This window comes from Maylandia zebra, unplaced genomic scaffold (genome assembly GCF_041146795.1).
Source record: "Maylandia zebra isolate NMK-2024a unplaced genomic scaffold, Mzebra_GT3a scaffold12, whole genome shotgun sequence".
Taxonomy (NCBI): domain Eukaryota; kingdom Metazoa; phylum Chordata; class Actinopteri; order Cichliformes; family Cichlidae; genus Maylandia; species Maylandia zebra.
In genome coordinates this window covers 1-25,191 of record NW_027490042.1, presented here as the reverse complement: position 1 = coordinate 25,191, position 25,191 = coordinate 1, and the positions used below count along the sequence as shown (strand labels likewise).

Sequence of the window (25,191 nt, the reverse complement as noted above, 5' to 3'; positions counted from 1 at the left end):
GTTTGTGCTAACTAAAAATAAAGACAAGATGGTAGTTTATTAATTTTTAATGAAATTTGCAGATTGTTTCGGTGAAGTTTAATAAACTCCTTGCTTTCTAAAATATAACAGGACACCGGAGTATATTCTCCAGCGTCTCACACTTCTGATAATCAGCTGTCTGCTTGACAGTTTTAGCTGTGCAAAAACTATACCTTTAATCTCAGCCAAACCGATTTACTCAGGAACAAATAAATACTGAAAAAAGCCAAACAATAACATTTAAGTTATCTAAGTGACTTATATATATGTTTAACCTGACTAGCGAAAGACGGCGGTGGGTTTGAAAACGATTTGCCGGGAGTCCGGTGTTCTCACGGCTCTAGTTAGCCTTGCCCCCGCCTAGCTAACGAGCTAGTGGGTAACAGACGTCTCCGAAAACGTCGGAGCGCTTTTGAAAATATGCGGTGTCTTGATAAACTGAGCAGATATTTGAGGTTTACACAGCTACATTCTCGCCTGAAAATATGTTAAACGTTTATTTTGTGACCCAGAAAGAATAATAAGAGTAAAGTTAAAACTAACTAGCTGCCGCCATTGTTGACAGCTGCGCTATGAATTCTGGGACACAGCTTCTTCTTCTTCGGGGTTTAACGGCAGCTGGCATCCTTGGACATGCAGTGCTGCCATCTTCTGTTTCAGTCCGTTATTACACTCTTAAATCCTACTACTCATTCCTGCGTCCTTTGTGATCTTACAAAGCTTCAAACGATGCGTCGACTATTAAATTAGTCGTCGACGATTTTAATAGTCGACATAATCGTGACTAGTCGACTAATCGTGGCAGCCCTAGTGTGAAACTATCACAGTGAGACTTCTCTATGTCGTGTTGTGTCAAAAAGGAAGGACCACTAAACCAGTTTGTAGAAGCCAATGCAGAAGCTGCAATTGGTCTAGTGGCTGTGTCTGCTGGATTGTCACTAGTGGCTATGTAAAACCACTGTGCTGGATGTGTAGTCTTTCTGATTCTAATCACTCGGTTAGCCACGTAAGTGTAGAACCTCTTTGTGTTGTTGTGTATGTAACCAAGAACAATTTTACTGTCTGTGAAAAATCTGACAGTGTCTACTTCAATGTCAATCTCATCTCTAATGAGTTCGTACATCTCTACAGCTAACACTGCTGCACATAACTCCAATCTAGGAACAGTGTGGGCGGGTCTTGGGGCTACTTTGGACTTGCCCATGATGAAACCTGTGTGCCACTGACCTTCACCATCAATAGCTCTCAGATATGCCACTGCTCCTATGGCCATGGTGGAGGCATCTGAAAATATGCACAGTTCTTTTTTCACAGCAATGGCCTGGGAGAACGAGAGGTAGCACCTCGGTATCTGAAGCCGCTGAAGATCCTTCAATGAGCTTCTCCATCTGCTCCATTCATCTTCTCTTTCTGCAGGAAGTGATTCATCCCAGTCCTTTTGCTCTGAGGTCAATTCACGGAGAAGAGCTTTTCCCTGCATTGTGATGGGTGACACGAAACCCAGCGGGTCATACAGACTGTTAACAGTGGCCAAGACACCTCTCCTGGCGAACGGCTTTTGTTCAGTGGTGACGTGAAAGGTAAAACAGTCCTCTTTAAGATTCCACAGTACCCCCAAGCTCCTTTGCAGGGGTATGTCGTCCAACTCTAAATCCAAGTCTTTTAGATCCTTGGCTCTCTCGGCAGCAGGAAACGCTTCCACTACTTTGTGGTCATTAGAAGCTATTTTATGTAGCCTTAAGTTTGACTGTGCCAGCATCTTTTGAGCGCTTGTGAGTGTCTCAACAGCTTCTTCCACTGTTGCTGTGGATGCGAGACCATCATCAACGTAAAAATGTCTCATTACAAACTGCTTTGCATCATGTCCGTGCTTTTCTTCTCCCTCAACTGCAGCACGCCTCATACAATAAATAGCCACAGCTGGAGAAGGGCTATTCCCAAAAACATGAACCCTCATTCTATAGTCACAAATACCTTGGTCGGGATCATTGTCTTCATACCAAAGGAATCTCAGATAATCCCTATGATCCTCTCTCACTTCAAAACAATAAAACATTTGTTGCACATCAGCTGAAAATGCTACAGGCTCTTTCCTAAAATGCATAAGGACACCTAGTAGTGTGTTATTTAGGTCAGGTCCACTTAATAAGACTTTGTTAAGGGACTGTCCTTCAAATTCTGCACTTGAGTCAAAGACTACTCTCAGCTGATTAGGTTTTTGTGGGTGGTACACACCGAAGGATGGCAAGTACCAGTGTTCTTTGTTTGAGTCCAAAGGTGGAGCGACTTCTGCATGGTCATTGTCCAGCATGTTTTGAATGAATTCGATATATTGTCTTTTCATTTCAGGGTTCCGGTCCAATGTCTTTCTGAGAGATTGGAGGCGCTTGAATGCTTGCTCTCTGTTACTCGGAAGCTCTGGTCTTGGAGAGCGGAATGGCAAAGGCGCCACCCAGCTGTTACATTCATTTTGATACACCTCCTTCTCCATGATGTCAATGAAGTCTTTGTCCTCTACTGACAGTGCTGGTTTGTCATCATCTTTTGTCCTGTCAAAAACAGTTTCTCCCAGTTGATTGGTGTTTGTGTTTCCCCTGTCCTTTTTGGGGTTAGGTGTGGTGTTTAACTGGTCTTTGAGTTGAAACGTGTTAGGACATGGGTAGAGGTAAGAAGCACGGCTATTCTGAAGAATATGTGTTTTGAGAACACTCACACTAGGGGGCTTATGCGTCTTCCCCATGCAGGCTTCTCCAACTATAACCCAGCCTAAATCCAAACGCTGCGCGTAAGGTGTATTGTGTGGCCCATTGATTCTCTCTCTGACTTTGTGTACCTGTATAATGTCTCTTCCCAAAAGCAACAGAATAGGTACTTGTTCTTCTACAGGAGGTACTTTTTCAGCTATCTTCTGTAAGTGTGAGAACTTCATGGCCACTTGTGGAGAGGGAATCTCTCTCCTGTCGTCTGGAATCATGTCACATTCAATCAGGTTTGGAAGTGGGAGCTTTACTTTACCATCCATTGACTCAATCATGACTCAATCATGAAGTTTACTGCTGTTCTGCCGACATTATCTGACAGTCCTGAGCATGTTCTGAGCTTGTAAGTCTCTGAGCGTGTCTTAATATTAAAGAGCTCAAAAAACTGAGACTTAGCTAGTGACTTGTTACTTTGTTCATCAAGCACTGCATACATCTTTCTAGCCTGTTCTTTTTCGCCTTCTGGATAGACTAACACAGGACTTATTTTTGAGCACGAATGTGGGCTATCTTCATCACCACAGACTTCTGTGCATTTGGAAACAACTGAGGCATTTGCATTATCCTGTGTCTCCCCGCCATCATCTTTATCAGCTCCAGAGCTCTCAGCTGGAGCAGGGGGTGGACCTGGATGTAGCACTGCTAAATGCCTGTCGCTACCACAGTCCATGCATTTTATTTGAGCCCTGCAGTCCCTTGCTAAATGTTGAGTAGAGCCACAGCATTTAAAACAGATTCTGTTCTCTTTTAAAAATGACTTGCGCTCATCTATGGGCTTTGCTCTAAAACTGTTGCACCTTTTAAGAGGGTGAGGCTTCTTATGTATTGGGCATACCTTGTCAGGGCTTTCTATAGGCTTGCTGTAACTATTTTGAGGTGAACTAGTGTCTGTAGGAATGTCCGTTTTGTGTACACTAATCACTTGCCTGTTACTGCCTCTGAAGCTTTTCTCCTTCTTGAAGCTTGTGTCGGCAGGAGGTGTGATGACAAAGCTTGGGTCGTTTCTTATTTTGGCTTGTTGTCTTACAAACTTTGAAAAGACACTGAAAGGGGGGAAAACAACTTTATGTTCTTCTTTGTACTTTGCTCCTGTTGCAATCCATTTTTCCTGCAGTCCATATGGTAACTTTTCGATAATGGGGTTGACTCCGCGAGCTGTGTCCAAATATGAGAGGCCTGGTAGGTATCCTCCATCTTTTGCACATTCTATTTCCTGCAGAACGTCACCCAGCTCTCTTAACTTTGTGTTGTCTCTGTTGTTTAGTTTGGGAAACTGTTCAATCTTTTTTAACAGTGCATTTTCTACCACTTCTGGAGATCCATAACATTCCTCGAGTCTTTGCCACACAAGGTTGAGAGCTGCCGCTGGATTAAAGACATGGACTGATCGGATTCTTTTGGCCTGGTGACCAGACTCAACTCCAAGCCATTTGACCATTAAATCTAGCTCCTCTTGAGCTGTAACATGCAAGTCTTTAATAGCACTTTGAAATGATGCCTTCCACGCCCAGTAGTTTTCTGGGTGGTCATCAAACTGCAAAAGTCCAGTACTTAACATTTCCCTCCGTGTCAGGTACCTTGTAATATCCTGGACACCCTGTGTCTCTGTTGATGTTTGAAGAGTGTTGTACGGATAAGGTTTGGGGGAATCCAGTCTCTCTCTCTGTTGTGTTTGGAGTTCCACTTTAACATTAGCCTTTTGAGCACTGTGTGAGCCGTCATTGTCTATATCTGCATTCATAGCCATTTCACATTGTTCACGTGCAGCTTTGTGGCAGGCAAGTGGATCTACTTTTAATTTGAATCCTTCAAGGCAAATATCTGAGTGTTTTTGTACATACTCTGCTGTGCATTGCTTTGGACTGGCGGGTGGTCCCACCAATGGATAGCGCAGTTCACTTTTTGAGAGTCCCTCCTCTTCTTCATAAACTGCAACCTCTGCTTCTGCAACTGCAACAGCCTTTTGGCAGCTCAAAACATGTAAATTAGCCTCAAGTTCAGTTTTTTGTTTCATTATAGCTGCTTCTCTTTCTGAATACGCCAGCTGTGCACGTGCAGCCTCTGCTCTTGCTCGTGCTTTAAGTGCTGCAGAACTTGTGGATGAACGCTTGGATGTACGCGAGCGTCTAGACTCCGCCTGTGTGTCTGCGTTGCTTGCATTATCCTTGTTCTCCATATCCTCTGCGTTGTGCACTTGTTTTGTTTCTCTTTGGTCTGGTGTTTCTTCCTCTTCTGGAAGATCCAGTTGATATTGCTTTCCTGACCGTAGACTCATAACTGATGTGCTGAAAATAGCTCCTCGTGGTTGTGCCCGCTGCGCTAATGTCTTTTTACTATGCTGTCCTCGCCCTGAGTCTCTTAGTTTCACCAGCTAGACAGTGAGATAACGATGCTCCAATAACCAGACTTATTTTCCTTTTTGCGCTGATTTATTGAAGAATGGCCTCTGACCATTGCCTTCTCTTTGACCATCGTAAAACTGAAAGTACAAAATACTGTATTAGCTAACTAACATTGTAAACTATCTTGTTACCCTCTTACTGCAAGCTAACAAGATAAAACTTTCAAATGTACAAATTATCGTACCATTTTTACACAAAACAAAAGATTAATTATTTTATCGACACTCATACTTACAGACATATCTTGTCCAAGGCAACAACATTTTAAGGTCCGTATCAGCTTAGAACGATAACATTACGGTATCACTTTCCGCCATCTTTTATTTCTTCTTCACGTTCTCATTTTTTTCCTTTCCCAAAGTAACCGAACCCAAAGCAGCCACTAGAGGGAGCTCTAGGGCAGCTTACAACTATAATATCCGATTTAAGTTATAAAAGGCAGAACAGACTGTACCTAAAATTTGGAAACATGCAATCATTGTTCCTGTTGCTAAGGGCAGTTCTCCTAAGGCACTGAATGATTTTAGGCCTGTGGCTCTGACTTCTTTAGTGATGAAGACATTTGAGAAGATAATTAAGAAGGAGATTTTAATGCATGTTGAACACCATCTTGACCCCTTCCAGTTTGCCTATAGAGCAGGGAGAGGTGTGGAGGATGCTGCTGTCACACTCCTGCATCTCTTGTATAAGCATCTTGAGGCCCCCCCCACACAAGATTATTATTTGCTGACTTTTCATCTGCATTTAATACAATTCAACCCCTCTTACTTGCTGACAGCCTTTACAATCATTTCAAGCTTGACACTAGTCTGGTCTGCTGGGTGACAGACTTTCTGACTAATAGGTCACAATGTGTGAGGGTAAATCATGTCTTTTCTGATGTGCTCTCCTCCTCTACTGGATCACCCCAGGGTTGTTGCCTCTCTCCCCTTCTGTTCATTCTGTACACAAATGAGTGTCGCAGCAATTTCACAAACAGACACATCCTGAAGTTTGCTGACAACACAGTGATCGTCAGTCTTCTAGTGGGGGACGAGTCAGGCCATGGACAGGTTGTAGATGATTTTGTGAATTGGTGTGATGAGTCCTTCCTTTCACTTAACGTGTCAAAAACGAAAGACATGATTATTGATTTTAGGAAGTCCTCTTCTAGCTCATCACCCACTATCATTAAAACTGCCGATATTGGGATCGTTGAGAGTTATAAATATCTAGGTGTGGTACTTGACCATAAACTGTGTTTTGAATCTCATGCTGATGCCACTACTAAAAAAGTTCAACAAAGACTGTTCTTTTTAAGGAAAATGAGATCTTTTAACGTCTCATCTGAGATGTTGTCCTTGTTTTATAGAAGTTTTATCAAATCTGTGATGTCTTTTTGTATCGCTGCCTGGTTTGGTAACCTGACTGTGAAGAATAAGAATCGGTTGGGACTTCTGGTAAAAACTGCTAGCAAAATTTCAGGGCGCTGGCAAGATGGACTTTTGGCCATTTACAATAGAAATGTGCTTAGAAAGGCTCATTCTATTATTAATTGTGTGAACCATCCACTTCACAGTGAGTTTGAGTTGTTGCCTTCCGGCCGCCGTTTTAGAGTACCTCCGAGGAGGACTAAAAGACTCCAGGTCTCTTTTATCCCTACTGCGTCTTGTCTCCTTAATGGCAAATAATTGTCCTTGAATTTTCTATCATTATTATTGTGTGGTGGGGCGTGGTCTGCGGTGCCGTGCAGGGAGGGCGGACGCACCTGCACGGCATCCTTAATCACGCCCGCCTAGTTAAAAACACGGGGACTGAGGGGTTTGGGGGTGTTGTGGTGTGGTGAGATGTAAATAAAGATGACTCTGAACGTTGCTCCGTGGTCCCGCCGTGTCTTATTCACGCCACATTGGTGCCGAAACCCAGGAGGCAGCACGGCGGGTCCATATCGGAGCCAGGGAATGGAGGAGCTGGCCCAGAGGGTGGCCGAAATGGCGGCCGCCCAGCGGGAGCAGGCGGCGGAGGTGCGTCGCCAGCAGGAAGAGCTGCAGGACCAGTCCGAGCGGCACCTGGAAAGGATTGGGGAGCTGGCGGCGCTGCTCTGGGCCTGGGCGCCACCCCCACAGGTGTGTCCCGAGGACAGTGAAGCGGTGGAGGAGCCGCGTGAGGCACCTCAGCAGCCGGAGGTGGCAGACGAGGCGCGCGGGGATCTGCGCCTGCCGGAGGAGGGGGAACAGCCAGGTGAAGGGCAGCTCCTGCCGGGAGTGGTGGATGAGCCGCTCCAACCGGAGGCGGCAGACGAGGTGCGCGAGGGTCTGCGCCGGTTGGAGAAAGAGGAGCTGCACGAGGGGCTGCTTGAGCCGGGAGTGGCGGCGGAGGGAGCAGTAGTGACGGAGGAGTCGCGCTATGGGCTGCTCCAGCAGGGAGCGACAGCGGTGACGGAGGGGCCGCGCAAGGAGCTGGAGGTCCCAGTGCCAGGGGAGCTTGTTCGAGTGGAACTGGCGAGCGAGGCGGGCGCCACGCTTGAGATCGCCGTGCTCGCCAGACCGGCCTCACCACCACCAGAGGCCTGTACACGCCACACCTCTGCCCAGCCACCTGTGAGCTGGGGCTCACGCTTGTGCCGGCCGCGCCGGGTGCACCTGTCACGTGTCCGACTTCCGAACCAGCTTTGCCTGCGCCGCTGGATTCGCGGACGGCCGCCTGAACTCGCACCTCCCCGTCGCTTGGCCGGGGCCTGGGGGTGCCAGCTGTCCGGGCTGATTCCCTCTCCCACTGGCGGTGGGGGAGTAGGTTCGGCCGGATGGCTCCCCGGCCTCAATCGGGCGATGGGGGTATGTGGTGGGGCGTGGTCTGCGGTGCCGTGCAGGGAGGGCGGACGCACCTGCACGGCATCCTTAATCACGCCCGCCTAGTTAAAAACACGGGGACTGAGGGGTTTGGGGGTGTTGTGGTGTGGTGAGATGTAAATAAAGATGACTCTGAACGTTGCTCCGTGGTCCCGCCGTGTCTTATTCACGCCACATATTGTTATTATTGTTTTATAGTATTGTTCTGTTTGTTCTTATCCTCCTGCTGCTAAACTAATTTCCCCTTGTGGGACAATAAAGAAATTGAATTGAATTGATGTTCCTGCTTCCTTGTGTAGCCTCTCCTGTGACATTAAGTTGACCCTTATTTCAGGTGAGGATGCATGTGAGTTGAATTTGAATGTTCAGTAGAAGCCTTATGCTGTATGAGGTGTAATCCAAAAGGAACGCAACTGTAGTTGTAAATGAACACTTCCCATGAGCAAACCTGAAGCAATGCTCTACTCCACACGTTGATGACAGTGGATTAATTCAAATTGAGCATTTTTGTTTGTTTTATAAGTGATAAACGCCAGATGATGATTTTTAAATACATCATCTGGATTTAAAAATCTCCCTCTGCTTTTATACTGTTTGATGTAACTACATGCAGAATGATGTTCTAATAACTTACATTACACATAAGTACACGGTGCTTCTTATGAGAGAGTTAAGTGGCTGACTGGACTGGGCATTATACAGTTTTCTTTCTGTTTTTATTCTGTAGAAATACGAGGGTCGACTGCGCTCCTCTAGGATTCCTGCACCTGCCTCCTGTATGTAAATATTGAGTCTCTGTGTGTGTCAGGTGTAAATGTGAAGTACTCTTGCCTAATGGCTTCTTTCCTTCCAAAAGCTTCTACTACAGCAGTCACCAGAACTGAAGAGTCAGGTCGGCACGGCGTGCATGTTTTTTGTTAAAGCAAATCTAATCTGTCCTGTTTTGGTTATGGGTGCAAGGGCGAGGAGTGACAGTCCTGCAAGAGCTGAACTCTGCTCCCAGATTTTAGATGTACATTAGATTAATGATAACGCACAAGGGATGGAAATCAACACACTTAGGTGTTGGGTGATTGTATATGCATATGCAGCAATGTTTGTGTTTTTTTTTTTTTTGTTTTTTTTTGTTTTTGTTTTTTTGTCTCTTCGTCCTTAAATTCTGCCTGTTGAGAAATAAGATCGTGCTATAAAAAGGACCGCTGATTGTTATCACTGGTTGATCAGTTCATTGGAGAATAAACAGTGCATGTACAGTGGCCTCTAAATCCTTTTTTTTTTTTTTTTTTTTTAGGACTTAGAACCATTTTAATGACCAGCACATTAGTGTTTCATATCTTTGTTATTCACTTAAAACACACTTTTCTACCACTGTGGATGTCTGATTTGGTTGTTCTGTTTTCAGAAAAATAAGTGGTGAATTTACTGTTGGTGTCACTTGTGTTTTGCCAGACAGCCTCGTACAGCTTTTTTTTTTTTTTTTTTTTTTTTTTTTTTTTTTTTTTTTTCTTCTTCTTCTTCTTCTTACCTTTTTCTTACCTTTTTCTCCTCCATTTTACCAGTAGTGGCTGTCTTAATCCAGATCAATAATGCTGGTAATAATCAGTCTGAATTGCATAAACTCATATTTCAGCAGTTTGACTTGGTTTTGTGTCACTTTCAGTTGCTACTCGGTCCCAGGCTCGGCAGACGTGTATGTTTCAGGCCCCAGGTTCTGTTCAAGGACCAGTCTCAGCTACAGAATCCTTTTCAGCTAACCCAGAAACCATACATCCCGAGCCCCCACCATCATCAGTCCTCAAAAACTCTGGTTGGTTGTGATTTACTTATTCATTTAAAACAGAAAACAAAAAGATTTTTTTTAAAATGCATAATGCATTTTAAAAAATCACAACAGTGCCACATCTGTTTCATTTAACAACATGTTGTTGGTGACCATGCCATATTCATTTGGTTATCTGCAGGGTACAAAGTCATATCATGTACCTGTTAAAATGTATTTGAATAAGTTTCTAAGTACTTTAAATGTATGAAGAAATATTTTGGTCTTTTTCTTCTGTTAAATCTGAATTATATTTGTTTTTTGTCATCTAGTAATTCCGAATCAGCAGCGTAAAAAGAATGATACACAACCAGCGACTTTGCAGCCTTTTGTTCCTGAGGCCATAAAGCAAAATGATGAACCTGAGAAAATGCCTCCTCCATCCACAGTTAGAGGTATGTAACCCATTTTATTGGTATTAGGTGTTAACATCTCATTTATGTGTGTGTGTGTGTGTATTACAGTTTTTACCGAATGCCTAAACACTAACTGTGATTCCTGTAGCACAATTTCTAAAACTAGTCAGACGTATAGCAAAACCACTCACTGAGTGTGCAAAACTAAAAGCACAAAAACTGCTTTGCACTCAGTTTGCAATTTTGTAACACACACTTTGCAAGACTGTAGGCACAATTCACTGCACAACACTCAATTTCCAAATTTCCAACACACTCCTAGCAAAAGTATACAAATGTATGGCTATCATTAACACTAATTTGCCAACTGTCTGGCACACTTTCACATGTGAAAACTTTCTTAGATAATTCGTTCACTTTGCAATCAGCCTAAGCACTATAATACAGGTAAGCTGTGTGTGCGGAGTACAATGGTGGGAGCAGAAAGAGTGAGAAGTAGAGGAGGCCGAGGAAGAGGACGTGGAGGTGAAGAAGTAGGATGAAGAGGACGACAAGGACAAGGAGGAGCAAGAGGAAGACGAGGAGGGGGCAGAGGAAGCATGTTCACTGCAGACCACGTAACCCATATAGTCATTATGGCGATTGCAAATAATCCTATACTTGGAAATAAACACTTGTTTGTTTTGATGTGTTTGACTAAACACCAGTACTTGAAGTTTGGATCCCTCCATGCTTATTGTTAAAGATATTTTATTATCAAAGTACTCAGATGCAATGAAATATCACTCAGACACTTAGAGCAGTTTTAAACGTGCACGGGTGAGAGACTCAGGGAGAGACTCACACACCTCCTTGGTGCAGTCTGGCTTTATTTATACACATCATGAAGCATACAAAAAAGGAAATATCATCCTTATCTTGTCAAGAAAACAGGTGTGGTTTATCAAAAAACTTCGTGTTCTCTACAAGGTTGTTTCTTACTCGTGGGTGGCGGTTTCCTGCTAGTGTGAAGGCAAACAGTGACAATGTGAAGACAAAGACTGATAATGTGAAGGCAAGCAGTTTCCGTTATAAAGTAGGGAGCCAGCAATTAAAATATGCAGCTGGTTGAGTACAGAACAGAAATATAAACACTCTTAGCTGATTATTATATGAATAATAAAACCTTTAAAAGCAAAAATACTCTGACATTCCCTCCTGTTGTTTAGATTTCTCACATGACAGTACTGTTATTTTTGTCAGTTCATAACCTCTTGTCTAAACATTTTCGGTTTGAACGTCATAAAACAGTCCTGTGTTCAATTAAACTAAACATTACTGTATGGATCATCTTTCAAAATTTCTTCCATTTGAGACATCATCACATAAGCATTGATAGAAGTTGTCACCATGTTTGATACCATTTTCTTCAGACAGGGTACTACACATGTTGTGAAAACACATAACAGTAAAAGCAAACATGCTATTCCAACAAGTCCTTTAATCAGAAGGGACTTCCATGAACCACCTAGTAACCATGTCAACCAATCATCAGTGCTTGTGACATAGTCTTGTTGTTCAGCATCTTCAATCTTTCTCAAGGTGTTCAAAGCGTCGGTCATGTTTTGTGAGTGTATGTTGTCTGGGATGTATGTACAACATGTAGTGTCAAACAATACACACAAACCTCCTTTTTCAGCTAGAATCATGTCTAGTGCGACTCTGTGTTGCATCACTACAATGCGTATTGCGTCGAGTTCTTCATTTTGCGCTTTGTTGATTTTCATTGAAGCATTTAGGAACAGTCCAAATCGATAGTCAAGTGTCTCGATCCTCAGCATGTTTTTCCCAACTCCTACCCAAGGGAACAAGGAGTGGAGGACTTTCTGACCATCAGTCCATAGTTTGAAGTTCTTGGGCACATCTGATCCATAGATTGAGTCATGTGGCATTACTTCAGTGACTTCAGCAACTTCACGTTTTGCTCTTGACGTGTGTGTCTCTGCTGTGATCTTGAAGGTGTGGTCTGAAATTAGTACTGGTGCACACAGACCGGTGGAGTTCGGTGGGAGCATGAAGTAGGTTTTAGGCCCGCAGGCCCAAGCGGCTCCCTGGACCCAGAAAGTTCAATTTTTGAAGGTGTGTATTCCTTTGGATTGGGTCAGGTCAAGTGTCTGTGTGCAGTTGCGGTTTCGTCCAAGTTTCCTGTTTCCATCGGAGAAGTTGAAACACATTGGGTGCTGTATGTCCGGCGGCAAAACTATGGCGAATGATTTGTTTTTTGTGTTGTTGGCTTTGACGTTTACCCAATGTTTTTCGTTGCAGGTGTAGTTCCAGTTCGTCAGATTGTAGGCACAAGGGGTTGTCTGTTCAATTAGGATACGTCGTTGTGAAAGTGGTTTCGTGACACGTTTGACGTCTGTGTCACTACACCATGGAATTAGGTCTTCTTTCTTTGTGCTTTGACCTTTTAGGGTCAGTCCTGTTGCCATCAAATCTCTGCGTGTGCAATTGCCAGTTGTTGCTTTGTTGAACACACACATCGCTTCGTCAAGTTCAGGTGCCTTTCCATATATTGTTGCGTGTACGGCTGTTGTTGGCATATGTGAACATACATAGCATTCCGTGCTGTTGTCGGTGCGTGTTCTATCATACACATATCTATACCACGCGTTGTTCATCCATGGGTGGTTATGGTCTTGGTTCAGGTCACGTAGATGCGAATTATCATGTGTCCATCTTTTTTGCAGGTGGTGTTGTTTATTTCCTCTCATCTGGGTGAGTGTTAGTAGGCTCACTAGGAGCGCAATGCTGGCCACTAGGAGGACAAGTGTCTTCATGATGACCAGGCACACCTAGACTTCTGGTGAGTAGACTATTGGCGAGAAGTAAAAAAGGGCGGGATATACCCAATCAGCCCTTCCCTTCACCAATAGATCACCTAGAAGCCAGGGGAGCCGGCGTCTAAGCGTCTGGATTGTCACTCACTTTTTTACAGTGGCTGTGGTGGATCCAAGATGGTCTTTCTGCTATTTTGCAGGCGGTGGGTGTGGTAAGTAGGACTTGGTATGGGCCCTCCCACCTTGGTGAACTCCAATTCTTTCTCTGGAGTACTTTGATCAGGATCCAATCACCTGGTTGTAACCTGCAAGACACTGGAGAGAAATCACTCGGCAGTTGGTTGTTTAACACAATCTCTTTATTTTCAAACAGTTTAGTCATCCATTCTGCTAGGGTAGTTTCCCTTATTGATTTATTAATAGGTTCACTGGTAATTGGCAATGGAAACGCTCTCCCGTGGATGATTTCAAAAGGTGTAAGTTTCTGAGAACCTTGTGTTATTCTCATCCACATCTTTACTAGGCCTAGACATTCAGGCCATGGTCTTCCTGTTTCTTCCATGCATTTTCTTAATCTCTGTTTTATTGTGCCGTTAGTTCTTTCCACTAATCCTGCGCTTTGTGGGTGATATGCACAGTGATGTTTGATGCTAAATCCTAGAGCTTCAGAGACTTTGCTGATGATGTCATTAACAAAATGTGTTCCATTGTCTGACCTTATCAGACTGGGAATGCCATATGTGGGGATGAAGTGATTGCATAAACACTTTGCCACTGATATTGCATCTGCTCTTTTGACTGGATAGATTTCTGGCCATTTTGAAAATACATCTATAATTACTAGAGCATATCTTGATGCTTGGCATTCGTTAAGTTCAATAAAATCCATGTGGATTGTATGGAAAGGGTGAGGTGGTGTGGGGAAATGACCTCTTTGTGGTCGGAGGTTCCCCTGTACATTATGTCTTTGGCAAATCATGCATGTTCTGATGAATTCCTTTGCTGAATTTTCAAAATTTTGAGTGTAGAAGTGTTTAGAGAGGACATTCATCATTCCACCCGTTGACAAATGCGTTAAGCCATGTGTCACTAATGCTGCTGTCTTGTGTAGAGATTTTGGCAGTATTGGTTTGCCATTACAGGTCATTAGGTCATTTTCTAGCTGTGCTCCACACCTTAACCATTTTTTCTGTTCTGTGATGGATGCAGCTTTCTGTTCATCTTTAAGTACATCAAGTGGTATTAACGTTGATGTTTCAGATATTAAAGTTTGTATATGTTGTTGTGCTGCCTTTTTTGCGGCTTGGTCTGCAAAGTTATTGCCTTTAGTAATTTCTGAGTTATCTTTTTGGTGTGCGGCACATTTGCACAATGCTAATTTTTTCGGCAGTGTTATCACTTCTAGCAGTTCTTTTAAAAGGTGTGCATGCTGTACTGGATTACCAGTAGAAGTGACCATGCCTCTGTTCTGCCAAATCTTTGCGAAATGATGTACTGCTGCAAAGACATACTGACTGTCTGTGTGTATGTTTATGCTTTTTCCTTCATTCAGCTTACATGCTCTCACAACAGCTGTAAGTTCTGCACTTTGTGCAGAGTTAGAGGAAGTCAAAGGTCTTGCTTCCAGAACTGTGTCTACTGTGGTTACTGCATAACCAACGCAGTTGCGGCCTAAGCTATTTTTAGAAGCTGATCCATCTACAAAAATGTCAGTGAAAGTTGACTGTGGTGTGCTATATATATCGGCTCGTGGTTTTGTTTCTTCATCTAGCTTTTCCATACAGCAGTGTTTTTCACCATCTTCTGATGTGGGGAGAAGTGTGCTGGGATTTAGCTGACCACACTTCTCGATTGTAATGTGTGACTGTGATAACAAGATGCCTACGTATGAGAGCTGTCTTGCATGTGTGAGATAAGACAAGTTCGCCTGCAGTAAGATGGAGGTTACAGCGTGGGGAACTTTGACGATCAATGTGTGTCCTAAGACGATGTCAGCGGATTTCTTAACTGCCTCTGCTGCAGCTGCGCATGCCTGCACGCACGAGGGCAGTCCTGAGGCCACTGAATCTAGCTTACACGAATAAAATGCAAGAGGGCGTTGCTTTTCCCCAAAGGCTTGTGTTAGAACGGCCTTCATGTAGCCTGCACCTCCGTCTACATGCAAGTAAAAAGGTTTTTCATAGTCTGGCAATGCCAAAACTGTGCGCGTCTGCAGTGCAAGTTTTAGATCATTAAATGCTTTTTCTGCTTCTGGTGTCCATTCTATTTTATCTTTCAGTGCTAGATTTTTTCCATAAATTAAGTTTTGCAAAGGTTGAGCTAGCAGAGCATATTCAGGTATCCAGCATCTGCAAAAATTGCAGAGACCTAAATAACTCATCATTTGTTGTTTTGTGAGAGGCTTTGGAGCATTCTGTACTGCTAGTTTTCTGCTGTCTAACAGTGTTCTTCCCTCTCCTGTGAGTTTGTGGCCAAGGTATGTGACCTCTTGGCTCCACAGCTGTAACTTGTGCTGTGATACTTTATGGCCCTGCTGTGCTAAATGTTTCAACACAGTCATGGTGTTTTTTCTGCAGTTGTCTCGTGTATCTCCCGTGACGAGAATGTCATCAACGTACAGAAGAAATTGCCCTGTGGCAGGGAGTGTGCATAGTGACATAGATTTCTTTAATGCCTCTGCATACAGGGTGGGACTGTTCTGAAAACCCTGTGGCAGTCTTGTATAGGTATACTTTTCGTTATCAAAGGTGAAGCCAAACAGATTTTGTGAATCTGGGTGTAATGGCACCGAGAAGAACGCGTTTGACAGATCTATGACTGAGAACCATTGTTCTTTTTGCGTCACTTGATTTAAGATTGTGTGTGGATTTGCTACCACAGGTGGGATTTGTTCTGTTACTTCGTTTATTGCTCTGAGGTCATGCACTAGGCGATATTTTCCTGTGTTTGCTTTTTTCACTGGGAAGATTGGAGTGTTACAGGTTGCTTTAGTTGTTTTCACTAAAATGCCTGCTTTTTCCATATCTGCAATTACTGGCCTGATCCCTGCTTTTGCTTCTGCCGTCAAGGGATATTGTGGTTTAACTGGCCTGTAGGTTGTAGTAGTTTTTACTACAACAGGATCTGCTCCTTTAATTAATCCTACATCTGTCGATCCTGTGGACCATAGTGTTGTGGGCAATTCTTGTAGTTCTGGGTGTAATTCTAATGAGAGTACATGTCAGTTTTCACTATCTTCCTGCACATGCAAATCAGTGCTGTCAGTCATGTATGTGGCTGGGTGGGTAGTGATCACCCACCCTAATGTGTATCTCATGCATCCCGTTCTGCAACCTTGTAGCCATCCTTCATGCGTGTCCTCAGTTTTTTCATATCTGTCTCTTTCAACTTGGGTGAGAATGCGGCCTAAATCTTTCCACTCAGTACTGTCATTGTGTGCTACTGACACATGTGGATTTGGCATCCTATTTACTCGTTGTACTGCCTCAGGCTGCAGCACAGAGCACACTGCATTACCACTTTGGGTGACATATAGGTACTGTAATGTCAGCATTTGTGGTCCTAGCTTGTGTACTTCTTGGTCATACACAGGATTAGGACCTGGACTCTGTTTGAACCTCAATGTGTTGTGATACTGAGTGTAGTCCTGTCGTGTTGAATGAGTTGGCAGATATCGATTTGCTATGTGTTGTAAAGGCTCTAGTGAGGGCAGGTCTAATGTCCAGTAGTAGTGAGGCTGTCCGAGTCCTTGACACACATTAATCTGATAATCTGCTGGACTTTGTTTCTCGTTTAACATTAGCTTTGCATACATGCCCTCTGGTCCTGGCAATACTCCTATTTCCAGTTTCTCTAGCGCATCTCTCCCTAGAAGATTAACTGGGCAAGATGGGTCATATATGCACTGGTTTTTACAGCTGCGGCCGCTGTCTTCATGAGATAAGAGTAGAGGCTCAGTCAGTGATTTAGTACTGACATGTCCTGATGCTGACTTAACTATCAGAGTATCATTAGAGAATTTCACTTTTGGTGGTTTTTTAATCAGTACAGTTTTACATGCTCCAGTGTCGCAGAGCATCGTCATTGGCTGCCCATTTACGTATATAATTACAGTTGGTTTATGTTCAGAGCCCAAAAGCAATTGTTCTATGTTATACACGTCCGTGTTTTCATTGCTCTCTGCTTCTGTGCTTTTTCCTAGTCATTTGTTATTTCTTTCATCCTCTTCCTCAGTGTCATCCTTTTTTCTATGTCTACACTCGCGAGCAAAATGCCCCTCCTTTCCGCAATTGTAGCAGCTTGTGTCTTTCAGTCTTCTCTCTCCTTTTCGCCCTCCTCCTGCCTTTCCTTTTCCTTTGTAGGGGCCTGGTTTATGTCTTCTGTATTCTCCAGAGAATGCCACCAATCCTGTTGCTGGATCTACAGTAAAGACGCCTCCTTTTTCTTTTTGCTTCTGTATTTTAACTGCGTGTTCAGCATATTGCAGTGCATCTGACAGACTTCCTGTATTTTGTGTGACCCAGTGTTTTTCTACGTGGGCCCTCACTTTTGGGAGGAGGCCGTTCAGAAATGCATTTTTTAGCTGTTGCTGAAATGGTGTTTGTGGCTCCTCCTGGTAATTTAAACCTGAATGTTGTCTGAAAACTGGGCGTAGGCGATCGAGGAAGTCAGAGGCAGTCTCAGCTTCCTTCTGCTTTATCTCGCCTATTTTGCCGTAATCTGCTCTTGGGGCTAGACGGACTCTAATCCTTTCATATAATCCTGCCAACTGAGCCCTTAGAGGCTCAGAGGTGGGGAGCAGGGCTATACCCTGGTCATCTGACCCCGTGAAGTCTCCCTTTACTGTTCCCATTTTTAGACCTAATAAGTCCTGAATTACCTGGAGCATTTCATGGCCATTCAAGTGCCAGTGTGTTCTAATTAACTCAACTGCCTCCCTCCATGGCTCAAAACCTTCATTTAACAGTGGAACGTCCTTTAAAACATTAAATCTGTCAGTTTGGGACCATGCTCTGAAAACATATAGGAAAGGGTTGTTGTCTCTTTCATTATTATCGCCACCCGTTAGTTGGCCATATCTTGGGTTGGGCGTGGCTATCATTGGAAACAGACCTGACGGTCCTGGGGGGTCAATCTGTCCTCCCATATCCCTACCTGACGGGTCTTTCCCTATGTCTTCCTTATGGTGATTTGTTGTCATTAAATTTAATGCCTGTCTTGCTGAATCATATGGGCCTGGCGCGTCAGTGAAGGGGTTTTTTGATACTGGCTGATTAGACGGGCCGGGGGCAGGCACATATGGAGGAGGTGGTTTTGGGTGTTGTGGATCTTTTAGTTCACTACTTTGTTCATTTTTCTTTTTCTTTTTCTCTTCTCGCACCTTTGTGCGTTTATCATTTTCTGCCATCCAGGCTTTAAAATGTTGCCACTCTGTGAGACGTTTGGCTTTCTTTTTAAAGCTTTTTTCATTGTTTAGTTCCGCTTGGAGGGTCTCTTTTAAAGCAGTCACTGCAAAGGGAGTACATTGTCCCTCCCACGCAGGGCAGTTTAGTTTCTTTGGATTTCTCCATCTATTTGCGCTAATTAGTCCGGCGCCTGGACATTTTTTCTCTAGCCACTGCTCGTCAGCAGTGAGTTTTGTTGATTTATTACCCATTATTATTTTTTCCTCTTGTTATTATTATTTATTTATTTATAAATATATTTGCGTTTACACACACACATACACACCCGTGGTGCTTTCTCTGGCACGAGGAATGGGAGAGGCTATTGACACGGCCTTCTACTTTCAAGCTAGCCTTGAAAGCGGTGTCAATTTTATGTGATGAAACACAACCTTTTCCCGTTCCACCAGAACTCGAGCAACCAACGGTAAACAATTCGGTGGAGTAGTTCAGCCTCCTTAATGTGCTGTAAAATCAACTTACTCCACCAACAAAACAGTAAAACAACAGATTATACGCGTAATGAGTTTTTTATTCTGGGCAACACTGTGTCTTTCTACATTGCTCCAAGCCCTCTTTCAGGCGAGCTGCTTCGTAACCTCTACGAGTCCTTTTTCAGACGAGAATGTTACTATCCTGTCGTATTTTGACATTAAACTTGCTCCGAGCCCTCTTTCAGGCGAGCTGTAACCTCTACCAGTCCTTTTTCAGACGAGAATGTTACTTAATTAATCTGTCATACATTGACGGGAAACTATTTAATGTACAGACCACAGGTTGCCTCAGTCGTTTTGCGCAAGATGTGAGTGAGTGCTAAATATTCACCTGAGTTATTGTGTGGTTGCTTTGGTTTCCTTCATCAACCCCTGAAGTCGTGGACCTCTTATAAGAACGCTGGCCAGAACCCGAACGTCACGTCTCTGGACTTTATCCTCTGCCTGGAGAGGAGTCGACAGCGTGGGCTTCTCACGACGTCAGGACTTGACGAAGGTCTCCTATTGGAGCATTGAAAAAATATCAATGTCCACTCCGGCTCGAAGGACCAATTAAATGTTAAAGATATTTTATTATCAAAGTACTCAGATGCAATGAAATATCACTCAGACACTTAGAGCAGTTTTAAACGTGCACGGGTGAGAGACTCAGGGAGAGACTCACACACCTCCTTGGTGCAGTCTGGCTTTATTTATACACATCATGAAGCATACAAAAAAGGAAATATCATCCTTATCTTGTCAAGAAAACAGGTGTGGTTTATCAAAAAACTTCGTGTTCTCTACAAGGTTGTTTCTTACTCGTGGGTGGCGGTTTCCTGCTAGTGTGAAGGCAAACAGTGACAATGTGAAGACAAAGACTGATAATGTGAAGGCAAGCAGTTTCCGTTATAAAGTAGGGAGCCAGCAATTAAAATATGCAGCTGGTTGAGTACAGAACAGAAATATAAACACTCTTAGCTGATTATTATATGAATAATAAAACCTTTAAAAGCAAAAATACTCTGACACTTATGGATCTATGACAGAAGTATGAGCTCAAACTGACATAGCCTGCCTTGTGCACAGGGAAGGCAAACGCCAGATGTGTTTTGTATTCATACCATCGGTGTGCAGTTGGCGCATTGTGTGCTTAGTAGATGATGGCTTGTGTGCACTGTTTGATACGGAAACACCATTTTTACAAAGGTGTGAAGAGTTAATCTAGCTGTGTTTGCTTTTGCAAGAGAACTAAAATGTTTGGATAATTGGGTGACAGGTTGTTTTATTTGTGTGTAGAGTTTTGCTAAATTAGCCAATAGTTACATAACATGTGCTTAAGCAATCAGAAAAAACTGTAAGTGTGTATATTGTTTGTTTGTTTTTTTCACATTTCAGGCAGGAGGAAACCTGTGGCTCCCGTGGAGTTGAACAAAGGCAATAAAAGGCTCTCTTGTGTTATAAAGCCCCCAGATATGCAAACCAAGAGGGGAAAGGTGAAAGATTTCTTCAACCATTATTTATTTATTTTTTTTATTTTATAATGTAAATTGTTTTAAACATGAGCAAAACTACTCCTCATTTTGTTACAGTACCTTTTGTTTGCTTGTCTTTATAGTTTCTGGAAGGTTCCCGGCCCAACCAGAAGTTCTTTGAGATGATTCAGGATTTCAGAGCGACTTTGGAAATCACACCCTTATCAACTACTGAAACGGTAGGTTTGAACATGGACTTAAAATGTTCCATCCAGAAAGTTTTATTGTAGCTTTGCAAACTGTAGCACAGTCATTTCTCTGCACATCTCTTGCCTTTTTTAAGATTGAGCCCCAAAGGATTTGTGTGTGCGTTCGCAAGCGGCCCTTTAACAAGCAGGGTAGGTCAGGAATAATTTGTAGATTCTCTATTCTATCATCTGAATATAAAGGAGTAATTAAGGGAGAGAAAACAGTTGCCATGTTTATACACTAACTCCGATACTCTTGTGTATTGTAGAGATTAATAAAAAGGAGATTGATGTGGTGTCTGTACCTGGGAAAGGTGCGTTACTGGTCCATGAGCCAAAACACAAGGTGGACCTCACCAAGTACTTGGACAATCAAGTCTTCCACTTTGACTACTCCTTTGATGACACCGCCACCAATGAACTTGTTTACAAGTAACTACCTAATTTTTCCTTTAAGCCAACAGTGGCTCTGATTGTACATTTTCTAACTTACAACTGGGACATTAACCAGTACAATGGAGACTCGATGTATACTTTTATACATGCTGTAATTTTCCTGTTAATGTTATGATGACTAAAATTCTGATTTTCCTTTTAGGTTCACAGCTAAACCTTTAGTCCAGTCCATTTTTGAAGGTGGTATGGCAACATGTTTTGCCTATGGCCAGACAGGAAGTGGTAAGACTCATGTAAGTCTCCCCTTGATCTAAGACTTTGAATAAATTCCACATTTGCAAAATTGTGCTTCAACCCCCCCCCCCCCCCCCCCCCCCCCAAAACAAAACCAAACAACAACAACAACAAAAAACCCTCAAAGTCTTTATTTGTTTTTAAGACAATGGGAGGTGATTTCACAGGGAAACAGCAGAACAGTGCTAAAGGCATCTACGCATTAGCAGGTAGGACCTTAAATGAAACAACTGGATTTTTTACAAAAAACAGACTTTGTCATAATTTGAGTCTATTCACTTCTAGCCCAGGATGTTTTTGCCTACCTCCACCACAGGAGGTATGCTAATTTGGATCTCTCTGCCTACGTCAGCTTCTTTGAGATTTACAACGGCAAGGTAGGAAGACGTGAAGGGAACACCCTTCACTGAGAAGATATCTATTGAATCCACGTGTTCAATTAATCCATATAGCAAACTAGACATTTATTTTTATTTAGGTGTATGACCTGCTGCATAAGAAGGCCAAGCTGCGTGTTTTGGAAGATGAACGACAACAGGTTCAGGTGGTCGGCCTCGAAGAGGTCTATGTGACCTCAGCAGAGGAGGTCATCAAGATGATACAGATTGGCAGTTCATGCAGGTAGTTTAGTATCAAGAATGTGTTTGATGTTTCCTTGTTCATTTTTCTTTGTGCCTGAAAGAGCACAAAAACATATTAATTGCCCATTAGTGTAGGTAGGCAAACTCCAAGTTAGAATCTCACTGTCTTTTCCAGAACGTCGGGCCAAACCTCAGCCAATGCCAACTCATCCCGCTCTCATGCAATCCTTCAAATTGTTCTTCGGCGCAATGACCGTGCTACCACGCTGCACGGCAAGTTTTCACTGGTCGATTTGGCTGGCAATGAGCATGGTACAGATGCCAGCAGCAATGACCGGAGTACTTTAGTTGAAACTGCCAAGATCAACCGCAGCCTTCTGGCTCTCAAGGTAATCGATGGCTGATTAAAAGGCAGAAGTACTCTGTTTTCTCTCCATTAAATATGTCTGCACAGCAACTCAAAACACTGGTGTTTCCTCTCTTGTATCCTGTAGGAGTGTATCCGTTCACTGGGAAAGAACAGTGATCACATTCCTTTCCGAATGAGCACTTTGACCAAAGTCCTCAGGGATTCTTTCATTGGAGAGAAGTCCAGGACCTGCATGGTATGTTACCACACCAAATTTGACTTCCTCTCAGCATTGGATATTTTGAAATCCACATCAAATAAATTTTTTTCTTTGTTTCACAGATTGCTATGGTGTCTCCAGGTATGACCTCATGTAAATATACAATGAACACATTGCGCTATGCTGACAGGTATGTATTTAGCATATGAAGCTCTGAATCTGTGGGCTTTTTGTTTTTTTTCTAATGGGAATTCTCAGTTGCCTTATTGTATGATGAAGCTTGAAACATTTTCTGCAGAGTGAAGGAACTTAATGGCAATTCCAAAGCCAGTGAAGCACCTAAGACACAGGAGCCAATGAATAGCTCCTCAGAAGAGGTAAGCTTGCACAGCATGAATCCAGTTATAACCTGTGTGGAAGTTTCTCAGATTTAACTTGTCACTCTTTTTGTGATGTAGGAATCAGTTTTGGATACCGGTGTGTGTGATGCCATATCTCAGGTGGCTGAGCTGGAGGAGAAAGTTTATTCAGAGCTCAAGGTAGAGTTTTCCTAACTTTGTATGTTTTTTGTTTTTTTTCGTTTTTTTTTTTTCTTTTTCCAAGATTTAAGTTACAATGTCATTTTATTTTTTTAAATTGGTAATTTCGCCTATTTTTTTTTTTTTACTCAGAGGGCAGGTGACCTCGTACAAGAAATGGGCCAAATCTCATACAACATCGAGGAAGGACTCCCCAATCTGGTTGATCATTCCAAAAGGTTATTGGGTGTGTACCAACCAAAATATTGCTCGATTTGTTTTGTTAATGTAATGTACTAAATCTGCTTGCTCATTACACAAAACTTTACCCCTTCTAACACAGCTCCAGCCTTTTTTCTTTTATTTGTTTTTTGTTTTAAATAAAGGTGTAGACTCTGTCTTAAATTTCTATTCTTTTTAATGGCCACCAGGGGGCAATACCTAGGGCTTGTAAAAAGAGTTTTGTTACTATAGAAAGAAAAACAGTTTCCAAATGTGACCTCTCTAAACACTTTCCTGCTGTATTTAATCATTTTTCTCCCAATCTCACCCTGAAAATAATGACTAAGTAATGGTCAGAAATGGAGAATTGTTTCAAGTAGTTTGCCAATGAGCATGCAGTTTGACGGTCCAATCTGCCCTTTTCATGATATCTGATTTTTAAAAGACCAAGATGGTGATGGAGAAAATGGCTTGTATTGAGGATTTAAAAACGAGACAGTGGGTTACATCGGCCAAGTTCATGTTTTGTTTTCTTTCATTTTTTTAAGTGCATTTAAAAAAACAAAACAAAACAAAAAACAAAACAAATGCATAGCTGCCAAACAGTCATCTTGTTTTGTCAAAATGAAATGTATAGCCTGACAAAGGATTAAGAAAGGATTTACATTCATCTGTTTCATCCACAGAGACAGTGATGGCTTTGCAGTCTGCTGTGGATCAGGAGCAATCAGCGAGGCTGAATCACTAAATCAAGTAGAAAACCTTCTCTTCTGAATAACGAGCTGTTTTATTAGAAACTTGTTTGTTCTTACTATATTTGTTTCATTGTAGTAACTTCTGTGTATTCAATAAAATGTTTTTGAACACTATTCATTAAATATGTGATTTTATATATTTTAGGCAGACAGCTCATTTCTAGTGCAGAATTGGATACATGTACATTAAAAAACGAGACAAGTTTTGGAGGGCTCATTCTTGATGGAATTGGTCATTGAAGTTGTCTATGCACCTCATTAAATAAATTATACCACCACTAAGAATGCAGTAACCAGTTGCATAATGAAAACCTATACTTTGTTTCAGGCGAGTTTCCCGATCAAATGCATGTAACAGTGAGAAACGCACTGTCTTGGCGAAATAAAGCGTTTTTGAACAACTTCATATAAATCGCTGTAACTTTTGATAGAAGACTCAGACAAACATGTTTATGGCTTTATCTTATAGAACTCAATATCCCCGTGCTGGGCAAACAGGTTTTGCAGCTGTTTGAGCTAAGATTTTAAAATTATTCACATAATGAAAACCTATACTTTGTTTCAGGCGAGTTTCCCATTCAAATGCATGTAACAGTGAGAAATGCACTGTCTTGGCGAAAGAAAGCGTTTTTGTACAACTTCATATAAATCGCTGTAACTTTTGATAGAAGACTCAGACAAACATGTTTATGGCTTTATCTTATAGAACTCAATATCCCCGTGCTGGGCAAACAGGTTTTGCAACCGTTTGAGCTAAGATTTTAAAATTATTCACATAATGAAAACCTATACTTTGTTTCAGGCGAGTTTCCCATTCAAATGCATGTAACAGTGAGAAACGCACTGTCTTGGCGAAATAAAGCGTTTTTCAACAACTTCATATAAATCGCTGTAACTTTTGATAGAAGACTCAGACAAACATGTTTATGGCTTTATCTTATAGAACTCAATATCCCCGTGCTGGGCAAACAGGTTTTGCAGCTGTTTGAGCTAAGATTTTAAAATTATTCACATAATGAAAACCTATACTTTGTTTCAGGCGAGTTTCCCATTCAAATGCATGTAACAGTGAGAAACGCACTGTCTTGGCGAAATAAAGCGTTTTTGAACAACTTCATATAAATCGCTGTAACTTTTGATAGAAGACTCAGACAAACATGTTCATGGCTTTATCTTATAGAACTCAATATCTCCGTGCTGGGCAAACAGGTT

General features: G+C 42.4%; 1 protein-coding gene and 1 long non-coding RNA gene across 4 annotated transcripts in view; one reads left to right on the top strand and one right to left on the bottom strand.

Annotated features, from left to right (window-relative positions):
- LOC101470919 (kinesin-like protein KIF2C) overlaps positions 1–24,093 on the top strand; it is a 28,315-nt gene extending 4,222 nt beyond the window's left edge. Inside the window, exons 5-23 of one of the 3 annotated variants that reach the window (XM_024800368.2) lie at positions 8,738–8,786; positions 8,867–8,902; positions 9,671–9,817; positions 10,102–10,224; positions 20,320–20,417; positions 20,540–20,635; positions 20,740–20,794; positions 20,914–21,076; positions 21,243–21,333; positions 21,480–21,543; positions 21,620–21,711; positions 21,813–21,955; positions 22,091–22,304; positions 22,410–22,520; positions 22,607–22,674; positions 22,783–22,861; positions 22,943–23,023; positions 23,156–23,249; positions 23,911–24,093. In XM_024800368.2, the coding sequence (XP_024656136.2) occupies positions 8,738–8,786; positions 8,867–8,902; positions 9,671–9,817; positions 10,102–10,224; positions 20,320–20,417; positions 20,540–20,635; positions 20,740–20,794; positions 20,914–21,076; positions 21,243–21,333; positions 21,480–21,543; positions 21,620–21,711; positions 21,813–21,955; positions 22,091–22,304; positions 22,410–22,520; positions 22,607–22,674; positions 22,783–22,861; positions 22,943–23,023; positions 23,156–23,249; positions 23,911–23,972 (1,866 nt within the window). In that variant the 3' untranslated portion in view covers positions 23,973–24,093. The remainder of the gene's footprint in view (positions 1–8,737; positions 8,787–8,866; positions 8,903–9,670; positions 9,818–10,101; positions 10,225–20,319; positions 20,418–20,539; positions 20,636–20,739; positions 20,795–20,913; positions 21,077–21,242; positions 21,334–21,479; positions 21,544–21,619; positions 21,712–21,812; positions 21,956–22,090; positions 22,305–22,409; positions 22,521–22,606; positions 22,675–22,782; positions 22,862–22,942; positions 23,024–23,155; positions 23,250–23,910) is intronic. The other 2 variants (XM_024800369.2, XM_024800370.2) reach the window with 2 other exon arrangements.
- On the bottom strand, positions 10,985–19,946 carry LOC143416119 (uncharacterized). The gene is made up of 2 exons (XR_013096480.1): positions 19,274–19,946; positions 10,985–13,319 (listed from the first exon to the last, which is right to left on the bottom strand). It is a non-coding gene; the product is annotated as an uncharacterized LOC143416119 (long non-coding RNA).
- Positions 24,094–25,191: the final 1,098 nt, after the last annotated feature.